At 38.8% G+C, this 10925-nt stretch overlaps 2 protein-coding genes across 2 annotated transcripts; both read right to left on the bottom strand.

Annotated features, from left to right (window-relative positions):
- Window positions 1–306: 306 nt before the first annotated feature.
- On the bottom strand, window positions 307–5090 carry LOC114267948 (uncharacterized). Its single transcript, XM_028209044.2, has 12 exons — window positions 3986–5090; window positions 3597–3725; window positions 3316–3507; window positions 3158–3210; window positions 2677–3065; window positions 2261–2454; window positions 1930–2145; window positions 1526–1801; window positions 1278–1425; window positions 1066–1199; window positions 689–775; window positions 307–605 (listed from the first exon to the last, which is right to left on the bottom strand). Exons 1-12 carry the CDS (start codon window positions 4940–4942, stop codon window positions 519–521), a joined length of 2862 nt encoding a protein of 953 aa, XP_028064845.2. The 5' UTR covers window positions 4943–5090; the 3' UTR covers window positions 307–518.
- A 2852-nt stretch (window positions 5091–7942) lies between these two features.
- LOC114267958 (uncharacterized) lies at window positions 7943–10160 on the bottom strand. The gene is made up of 2 exons (XM_028209062.2): window positions 10026–10160; window positions 7943–9354 (listed from the first exon to the last, which is right to left on the bottom strand). The coding sequence occupies exon 2, from the start codon at window positions 9338–9340 to the stop codon at window positions 8021–8023; it is 1320 nt and encodes a 439-aa protein (XP_028064863.2). The 5' UTR covers window positions 9341–9354; window positions 10026–10160; the 3' UTR covers window positions 7943–8020.
- Between the last annotated feature and the right edge of the window lie 765 nt (window positions 10161–10925).

The following is a 10925-nucleotide window of genomic DNA, read 5'->3' as shown; positions in this document are numbered from 1 at the left end:
ATGTGATGATTCTAGTAGCTTGTGCTGTTTTCTAGTCGGTGAAAAACAGTATTTAATATGGATGAAATAATGACTTGCTATGCTCGGCATCTTCAAGCTTTATAGTTTATACTACTTTCCTTTTTTAGCAGCTTTCTATTCTCACCGATGGTTTCATTCTTTTGCCCATAAGATTTTCCTTTCCCCCTTTGAATGAGGCTGTGAGATAATGTAACAAAACCGTTTTGTTGGGCACAAGCTGTGCTAGTTTCGTTTTCTTAATGCAAGGTTAGTAAGTAAGCAGTAACTAATCTCACAGTTTCAAGATTGAGAGAAACTTGGACTGAATTCTTATTGAATTTTAGTTATTGATACACCGAATGAGTTGTTATACACCTTACTTATACATGATTTTCTCACTTACTAAGCTAAAGCAACAGAAACCAAAATGAACAAAAAGAAAATACAGTTTAATCAGAAATGCAAACAAGTTTAACTGCCTAACTGTTGTGCATTCCAATGATGTATCCAACGAAAAACTACTTTACAGCTTCAAAAAACAGAACCTGAGGCTGTAAATACCCTTTTTCACACTTGCTAAGAACATCATCCCAACAGCCAATAACCTGTTCAAATTTAAACATAAATTAGACAAACTAAGCAAAAGGCAAAATATATGAATATAACCTTGTGACTTAATTGAATGTACCTCCAGAGTTTCATCATCATACATAATCCACTTTTTATACTCACGGTTGTAGACGAAGCAGATATAGTGTTCCCGATAATAGCAAACCTAAAAGGGAATTTAGTAATAAGATAAACTGTTCATGTGACATATTATTGATTTACTACAGAAACATATGTAGTGATACCAAACTAGCAACAGTGCATTTGCTATACTCCAGGGAAGGAATGAGAATAAATATTAATCAGGAAATTAACATTCTTCTATAAAATGGAAAGTGAAAAGATTTGACTTTAAATGAAGTCCACAACCAACAGAACTTGGGAAATTTTGTTTACTTGATCAATCATGAAAATGGAAGCAAATGATAGAAGAGTATAAAGCAAAGGCACGTTTACCATTGAAATAAGGGAATGTTTGTTCCCTGGATCTAAACCCTCATACATGACACCAATATCTATCTCAGTACTCAGAGCTCTCAATGTTGCAGATATATCATCTGCAGACTCACTACGACTCTCCCAACCAAGAACTGCAATCAACAAACCAAAAACTAGTAAACAAAAAACACAAAGCATAATGAAATATTTTCGAACAACTTATCATTTACCTGTTGTGAACACATGTGGAGGAGTTGAAAGAATATCGTGGACATTGTCTAATTTGCCACAGCCGCCAACCTCAGGATCACAAATTCTATAATGATGCGTTTCCGCAAGCTCCAAAAGCTCATCAAAAGATCTCTCCGCATAGTAACACTGAGTTATGAAAGAAGGTAACTTTAAAACACAGATCAAATAATTTTGCATTATTACAGAGAAATTTGCCAAATCATAAAATGCTTCAGACAAAACATGCCTTCATTCCTCTGAGTGCAATGGCACGTATGAAATGCGAAAACGAAGTAAACTTCATTTGTTCAGATTCAATACCACAGTTGTGACAGTTCATTTTTTGAAATACGTCCATTCCAAAAATTGTATGTGCTATACAAACATCACTAGCACAATCCCAAGAGCCTGTGCAATTGCTTCCTGCTGCTTTAGTATCAGAAACACCAGAACTAGAAGTAAATGACAGATGAAGAAAGCCCAAAATGGCTTTTACAACTTTAGAAACATCATTCATCCATGCCTATAAAATCAGCAAATCAGTAGCAAAGGTAAGTTGCATAGGAAACAGAATTGTGAACTTACTTCTAAATTTATAAATCTGGAGAAGGGTGAAAATATGATGACAAGAACAAAAAAATTAAAACTTACTTCCTGGAATAAATTACCATCAGGGCTCAAATTGGTTAAAGCAATTCTAAAATTGGTAGGAGAAATAACTTCTTTCGTCATACTTGTAGATGCCACACTTAGGGCCTTGAAAATCTCATGTAATGCACAAACAACACAAGGATCTCCGATATGTGCATGCATGGATGCTGATCTACTCAAAAACTCGTCTCTAAACTTTCTTAAATGCCAGAGAGACTGCATATAAAAGGTTGATGATGGACTCATTATCATATTGTAGTTAAACAGGATAGAAAATGGAAATTTATTCTAGGAGCATAGAAATGGTAAGCTCTTTGAACTGAACACCAACCTGTATAATCACGTTTAAAAAGCAATTGTTTTCACCAACATCATTTCTCAGTCCTGGCCCGAATAAATTTGATACGCTAATATTTCCAAATTTGTAATCATCTGACCAGACCAAAAGTTTTTCTTCTGAGGCTACTTTTAGAGGCACCCTTTGGCTCATTGTTGAGGGAAGGTTCTTCTGTGCTACTAATGTCTCTGAACATAGATTAAAAGTCAGTAAATACATAATGAGTCACTTAATAGCCATAAAGAGTAAACAATGATGAATATATGTAAATAAAAAAATTAGTCACTTAGTAAGAAGGCATATAGCCCTTGCTATAATCATCCAAACAAGTCCTGGACATTTGTAGATGTCCTGTCAACATGTATGACGTGCAAATCTTTTTTACAGAGAAGAGGATTCTGGTTCTTTACCTTGCCTAACCTTGCCATGGGTGCGATATCTTTTCCTTCTGGCCCGTGGCACTTTCCAAGAATTGTCGGGCACTTTAGTTTCCTCCAAAGTTCTTACAGGGACACATGGACTCCTATCATTACTAAGCATTGAGCAAGCAACATCCATTTTCTCCAAGTCCTCCTTTATGGGTGCAACTGCATTCTTATTTTGCTTGGCTAGATTCTTCTGCTTAGCCTCATCCTCAATCTTTTTTTGATACTCCAGCATCTCTTCGAGCTTTCTTTCCTCCATTTCAAGTGCAATTTCATGCTTAAATTTCTCTTCCTGAATTCCCAATCCATCAGCACTTACAGCAACAACAATCTCAGAACTCGGATAATCACCATCGTAGCTAATAGGAAAGTGACTGGAGGAAGACAAAGGTCAAAAACCAAATTAAACTCATAATGTGCATTAGAGTCAATAGCAGAAAAGGCTGTGAGCAAAACTAGGACTTACGCTTGTTCTTCTTTTTCCTCTTGCAGCACATAAAGCTCATCACCACAAGTAGCCTGCAATATTATTGGGTATTAGACTAAACTTGTATAAAACTTGTAAGACATACATTACCAGAAACTGTACTGTAAAAAACACAACCAGACTCTAAAGTTCAAAACCTTTGAAGCCTTCACTTTTCTGTGATTTTTGTTCTTTTTCTTAGCCTTTGAATTTTCAGGTGGAAGTTTTGTATTATTGCCTCCTTTGATATTATTCTTTTTGACTTCTACTGCAAGTTCTGATAAAAATGCTTCTCCTGCAGCATCTGACTTCTGCTTTGCATCTTTGTTAACCAAAGCCTCAAATTGTGCCTGGAATAGAGATTCTTGCAAATGTTAAACTTAGATCCAAGGAGGTTGGTTAACATTGCAGATAATTATGCAGAACAAACAACGCAAACCCGCATGAATGACTTCAGAAGGGGCAACATGATGGACCGATAGTTGTGACTAGATGACTTCTTTAGTTTCAGCCCCAGCTGCCGGGTAACATAAAAACTTCTCTTGATCAATTCCTGAATTTTGCTAAACTGCAGGATTGAGCATAATGATCACGGGAAATATCACAAAACTTTATTCAAGATAAGAAGTAAAATTGGATACTGCTGAACTATTCACAAGATTGGATAGTTGCAAAGCATCCGAACCAGTGATTGATATATAATAAATTATCTAACCTTGATGAAGTAATGTATAAAAGATTTTTACAATATGGAAACTTTATTATGTCTAGAGTCAAATCTAAGGCTTTATTTGCCTCTGGGTTAATTGCCCAAACTAACATAGCTACCTTTGCAGCTGTCTCTTCAATTTCTCTCTCAATTGCAATTGTAATGCAAATATCTTCTTGATGCTCAAGGACACTACTTCTCGAAGAAATTAAGTCGGTCAAGGCTTCCGGAAAGTCAAACTGATTAATATTTAGAGCTTGTGCTTCTGTAAGTATGCTCAATATAGCATTTATCTCAAATCTATGGCTGCCGGACATAGCATCATTGTCTGCCCTAACCAGTTCTTCTTCCCACTTTCCCAAGAGGGAAGAATAAAGTTGCGGGATATGATTTTCAACTTGCTTCCTCTTCTCAAGCTCCTCGATACAGATCCTCTCAATTGCCTGTAATGCTTTCTTATGGCTTGAGATTTCACTTTTTTTTCTGTCTCGCTTTTCTAAGAGGTCAAACTCCTCCTCAAACATCTGAATAACTTCCATTCCTTGATGTTTCGTTGTTTCTTGTATTTGTGACCATAATGCTAATTCTTCTACAATCGAAAGACCGAAAAATAACCAATGTATTAAAGCATCACTATCTGGAAGAACATCAACCTCATCATGACGAATGGTATAAGTTATTGCAGAACCATCATCTGCAACAGCATCCTCATACTTGTGTGGCGTAAGCCCCCCTAGCAGTAAACGCTCATCCAGAAGGAGACACGATGAGTCACCATTAAAAACAATCCTTTCCTTAACTTTCCCCTCAATCTCATAGACATTAAGTGCATCATCCAAGGAACTACTCTTGTCAGGGTACCCCTTTAAGCCAAAAAAACTGGACACAAGCTGCAAGACTTCAAGGATCTTCTTCAACTGGGGAACTTCCAAAAAACAAATGCAGAGAGGTGTTCGGTTCAGGCCATGAATGCGAAGCTGCGATAATGGAATAAAATTCTTCTGCAGTTCTTCCATGGTATACTTTATCACCCTTTTAAATATGCATTTAGAAAGGCATTTGTGTCTAAGAAGCATTTGGAACTCGGCATGAATGCTTTCAAGAATTTTTGCACGCTCAACATCATCAGATAGTGGCCACTTCTGATCATCCGGGTTGCTCGTAGACCTATCTTCTTGACAGGAAGAGTTGCAATCATCCTCCTTCGGACAGTATTCATTATCATCTATACTGTTAGAATTTACCATCACCTACCACCACTACCACCTCACCTACTCCACTAAACCTAACCCACTCTACCACTACCACCTACCACACTTCTCCTACTCTCCACCTACTCCCAAACACACTCCTATATAATAGGAATCTTTGTAATTGTAATATATACAAAACATCAAAATATCAATCAATAATACATATATTTTTACATGGTATCAGAGCTATAGGTTAGCTCTTGGTGAGCTTCACCTTCCGGCGGGCGGCAACCTTGCCTTCACCGCCCGCCGGACCCTACCTGTTACATAATCAAATCTCAAACAGACCTGATTCACACCTCACAAAACATCTCATTTCATTCATCTGTTTCGTACCCTGTTGGCCTTCTTCCTTACCTTGCCGATCGGCGCCACCGCGCTACTTGCCTTGCTATCACCGCCGTTAGACTGTCTATGTTAAAGAAAGCGGTCAACCAAAAGTCAGGAATAGAATTGATGAGGAGAACAAGACACCATACGTCGTTTCAGATCTACATCTCCAATCCGACAAGATCTGAAAGGAAACAAATTCCATTTACCTTCAAATCTATAGATCGCACCATCGTTGATGTTCGTCTTCATCATCGCCGCCGTGGAGCACAAGAATCGGTGGTCGCTCTTCTCCCGTGCTGTCGCGATCTCCGCCCGTTGAGGGATCAAAGCACCCTACACTTCTGACGGAGATGAACACCATCGTCTCACCCTACTCTTCCCCAATCAGGCATCGCCGGCGAGGTTGAGTAGAGGTAGAGCGACACAACGATGAGGCTTTGGAGAGCGGGGGAGGAGCACAGGGTTAGGGTTTCGATGAAGTCTCAAGTTGAGACGGCAATCTCTGAGGCTGAGACGGCGATCTGTTAGGCTAAAATGGTTTGGAACGAGGAAGAGAGAGAGAGAGGGGGGAAGACTCAAAGATCTGGTGATCTTTTGAGCGAGGAAGACTCAAAGATTTTCAAGTACCTAGATTCTCTTGAGGAGAATAAAGAAGAAAAGAGCAAACAATACAGGGGGGACCTAGCACACACTGTCACTATCTCTCTCTCTAATAATCACCCCACATGCCTCAAGATATTTCACGTGGTGGGTACGCCACCTCCATAGACACATCAAATATTTTATTCACACCCAAAATCATCATCACATTTTCCACCGCCTCACTTTTTTAAACATATTATTATTATTATTATTATTCTTATTATTATTTTAAATATATTATTATTATTTCTTTCTTTTATTTTTATTTTTATTTTTTTTTCACTTTATTAAAAAAAAAAAAAAAAAAAAAAAAAAAAAAAAAAAAAAAAACAATTGCAACCAATTTACAAATTTGCACAATACACTCATTTTATTCATATCGGGATCAACCCCGATCCACATTTTACACAAAAAAAAAAAAAAAAAAAAAAAAAATCACAACAACAACAGTTTTGTTTTCTTTTCTGCAGACGGCCACCCACTGACCTACTCTGCCGCCGGTCTCTTCTTTTTGCCTCCGTCCTTGGAGGCCCTTTCCGGTGTTGCCTCCGTGTTTCCCACTCCACTGGGCATGATCACTACTCCCTGCTCCTCCACTGCAGCATATGGCGGCCCTCCAAATCGGAACATCACGGTGGCCTTCCGCTTCAGCTCCTTGTTTTCAGCCCTTAGCACGCTTATCTCTGCTCGCGCATTCTTATACATGCGTTGGAGCAGAGCCAGCTGGGAGTTTAACTGCTGCACCTCATTTGCCCTACTCTGCAGCCGGTTCGACAAGTTTGTCACCGCAGTCATGGTTTCCACACATGACTTCAATGTATACTGATTGGCTTCCACATCCGACTGCACTGCCATTCTTTGCTCCACAGACCGCATCGGAAAGTTCAACGGAGCAAACTCCGGGGCGCTTGGTTGAGGTTCCAGTGCCACCGCACCAGTTTTCTCTCTTGTTGACTCGTTGAGGTCTGGAAAGAGAGTGAGCAGACTCCGGGAAGACGAGGCCATTTTCTGGGCAACAGAGTGTTACAGAATATCTCTCGCAACAGAGTGTTACAGACTCTCTCTCTCAGCACAACGAAGAATTTTTCAGAGGATTTCGCAGGTTTTTTTGCCTCTGCCTCGGCCTCAGGCTCCGTCTTGGTTAAATAGCCGAGGCAGCCACGCGCATCACGCGCCTCTTGACGCCCGACAAACTGGCACACCTTTTCATGGCACATCTTTTGATAAAGTGGGCGCGTCTTTTGAGGGAGCGACTTTTGAGGGCTCACTATATATATCCATATATATATATATTTGGGCAGCCTATATACACCATCATAAAGTGTATTTTTTAGGGGTCCGACAAGACTCTGTAAACTGTCCCGACATAGATTCCGGTTAGTTTCTACAAGGGTCCGACAAGACTCTGTAAACTGTTCCGACATTGATTCCGGTTAGTTTCTACAAGGGTCCAACAAGACTCCGTAAACTGTCACAACAACTGTCACAGCATTGTCTGCTACAACGGTCCGACATGACCCCATAAACTGTCTTCTACATCGGTCTGGCACCACCATACAGTGTCCTCTACAATGTTATGACACCACCATCCAGTGTCCTCTACCACGTTATGACACCACCATACAGTGCCTTCACCAACGGTCTGACACGACCATACAGTGTCTCCTATCCTTTTTTATTTTTATGTATTTTCTTGTTTTGTTCCTCTCTTCAAACTCAAGTTGCTTAGTTTCTATCCTCCTTGAGTTTGCGGGGGGCTGTTAGAATTTACCATCACCTACCACCACTACCACCTCACCTACTCCACTAAACCTAACCCACTCTACCACTACCACTACCACCTACCACACTTCTCCTACTCTCCACCTACTCCCAAACACACTCCTATATAATAGGAATCTTTGTAATTGTAATATATACAAAACATCATATACATTCCTGCATACGTTCCTCACCAACAAGAATAGCCAATTGGCTTTTTGATTGTTTTTCAATAATTTTCAAAGCTCTAGACGTATCAACTGGCTTCCATGTACAATTGACAAGCATATCAGCCCAATTGGCATCAACTTCTTCTGGCACAACTATTTGCAACTTCGATAAGATGTCTGTATTGTGCTCCTGCTTAATATGCTGCATTTGCAATTCTGAGTCTTTAAACTTATCGTCACAAAAGCAACAGGGCCTGAACTTCCAAGTCTTGTTCTTCTGAGCAAAGCCTATAGCTTCTGAGAAAGTCGTTGCCGCTAAACCACCCTTGAATGAACTAAAATGGTCTCTCAAATCGTGAATTCTGAGTTCAAGCAATCCCCGCTTTCTCTCAACACTCATAGAGTTCCAATATGATTTAAACTCATCCATTCTCATCACTGCCGGCATAATCTTCTTCAGGGCAGCATACTTCCTTTGTTCATCAAGTTTGTTAGTCTCCGCATTCCTGTCAAATGCCCTCTCCTCGTCATGTTCTATTTGCATAGATTCTGATTTTAGCTGCAAAAGCCTCGCTGCAGCCACTCGAACCTCGATTTTCCTTCTCTGCTCCTCAGGGATCTTGATTGTAATTTCAAATTCAGTTGGCCGACTGGTTTCAAGATTCTCCATCGAAGTGAACAAAGAAGGAATCCTACATTTCTGTACAAGAGACTGCAATTCTTTCTGCAGATTCGCAATTCGCACTTCAGCAGTGGATACCTTCAATTGCCTCTCGTCTTGCAAACTTTCTTTGGCAGGGTCCATTGGATTATCAATTGACAATGCTCGCTCACACTCTTTCACTACCTCTTCATAGCCTTTGCTATCAATCGACACATCATAGAGTAGATTTACATAGAAAGCTGCAAATTCTAACAACTTGGGTGATAAAGAAACAGCGCATCGAGCAGACTCGAGAGCTTTTTTCAAGTGCCGTTGTTTCTTGCCATTGTCGTCGATTAGAGAAGCTACACGAACATGTACATTAGCTTCGGCGCGGTAAACGAGGGCACAGTTTTGGTGGCGAGAACAAGCTTCTTTCATGATCTTCACAGCTTTGGGGTAGTTTCCGCGGCGGACAGCAGCGAGCGCGCGCACAGATTCAAGTTTTATGGAAGCGTGATCGGAGGGGGTGAGTGGTTCTATCTTGCTCTGTTCTTTAGGGAGATCGTCGGTGAGATTGACATTCAGTGGTGCTCCGCCGTCCACGGTGGCCCTATCCTCCGTGGGTGGTGGTTTCGAGCGCGGTGGAAGGATTCGCTTCTTACGCCCCATTGGAAGATTTCAAGCTGAAATGAGTAAAGAAAGAGAAGGAATTCGATAATGTGATCTTCAATGTTGGTTCTTGTTACCAGTTCGGTTCTCACCTATCAAGAATTGGCGAATATGAACAAGACTACATGCAGACGAAGTACATACGCGATAGTTATATGTAAAACCTGTCTTTTAAAAGTTTGTTATCTTCGCTCACAGAGGCGGAATCTTGGAGGGAAAAATAGAGCAATGTTTGGTTTAATTAAAATAAATTGTTTTTAAATTTTTGTCTTTAGTTGTATCTAAAAAAAAATTAAATAAATAAAAACTAAAATATGAAAAAAATATTAAAGACAAATTTTTAAAGAATCAAACCATACAAAAGATTTTGGAATTTTTATTTTTATTTTTATAATTTTAAATTATTTTGTTTTAGGAAAACTCATCAAAAATATTAGGGATGTGTCATTTTTGTAATTAAAACCTATTTGATGAATCATTTGTAACCAACATTTTTAGATTTTCTAGTATACTTTTTCTTTTTGTTAAAAAATTTAAGTAAGTATTTTTACTCATGTTTCTTAATCTTTTCTTTTTGCCTTTTCATATTTTTTCCCAAATTCATATACAAACACTACAAGTTTACTCACTAGATCTATAAAAGAAATGAAAGTCAAAATTAGAGGACAGAAATTTTGTCAAATACCTTTGCAAGGAAACCAAACCATGCAGTACTTTTTGATGTAACAACAGGCTCATGGAGTTGAATCCCTCGTCAGAAGAAGTGTATCAAAACCTTTAATACTGTTCGAAGACAACAATTGGTAATCTCTACCGAATCCTTTTAATCTCAGCCCTAAAACACAAAAACAAAAACAAAAAGGTAATTGATAATCCTTTTATGTTCTTTCAGCTTATTGATCAAGTTTTAACTAATGACTTATATAATACAATATACCTCAAAAAATTATTCCCCAAAAAAATACATCTATGGACCATTTTTATCACATCACGCTAAATTCAAATTTATAACATACACTTTACATCCGAACTAACCTTCAAACCAAAAATTATGAGTAGATAGAATTTTCCGTTACTTAGTAGCTAATGATCGAAAAGGACAGTGTCGGGACAGAGTATCACGAGGGCTTTAACTAGTCTTGTGGCGATATCACTCACAGAGTGACGATTTTAGAAGCCTGTGATGTTTTCTAGTATTAAATTTAATTTTACATGTCTAGTGTGATGGGTTCAAGTTTGTCGATTACAGGAATTGAATATGGACTTGTAAACGTTTTCAGAGGAACTTTTATTTTAGAATTTTTAGTAGTCAACATCCTCCTATGATAATCTTTGGTTTTATTCAGTTTTAATTGGATTAATGTTTTACCCTTCTGTTGGATAAGAGACCGTTAGTGGCAAGATATTTTGCACTAGAGACACCTACTTCATCATGACCTGGGTGTACAGCACCTGACACAGAATCCAATTCCCAATATATGATCCAACAAGTTCAGTATATAGTTTGGTCTTGCATTTGCAGATAACAAATGGAATGAGGCTGCGAGTTGGTTAACTGCAAAAGAATGGACTAAAACCATTTTGT

This window comes from Camellia sinensis, chromosome 1 (genome assembly GCF_055761805.1).
Source record: "Camellia sinensis isolate YWXY chromosome 1, ASM5576180v1, whole genome shotgun sequence".
NCBI classification, from domain to species: domain Eukaryota; kingdom Viridiplantae; phylum Streptophyta; class Magnoliopsida; order Ericales; family Theaceae; genus Camellia; species Camellia sinensis.
This window is presented reverse-complemented; position numbering and strand designations above follow the sequence as displayed.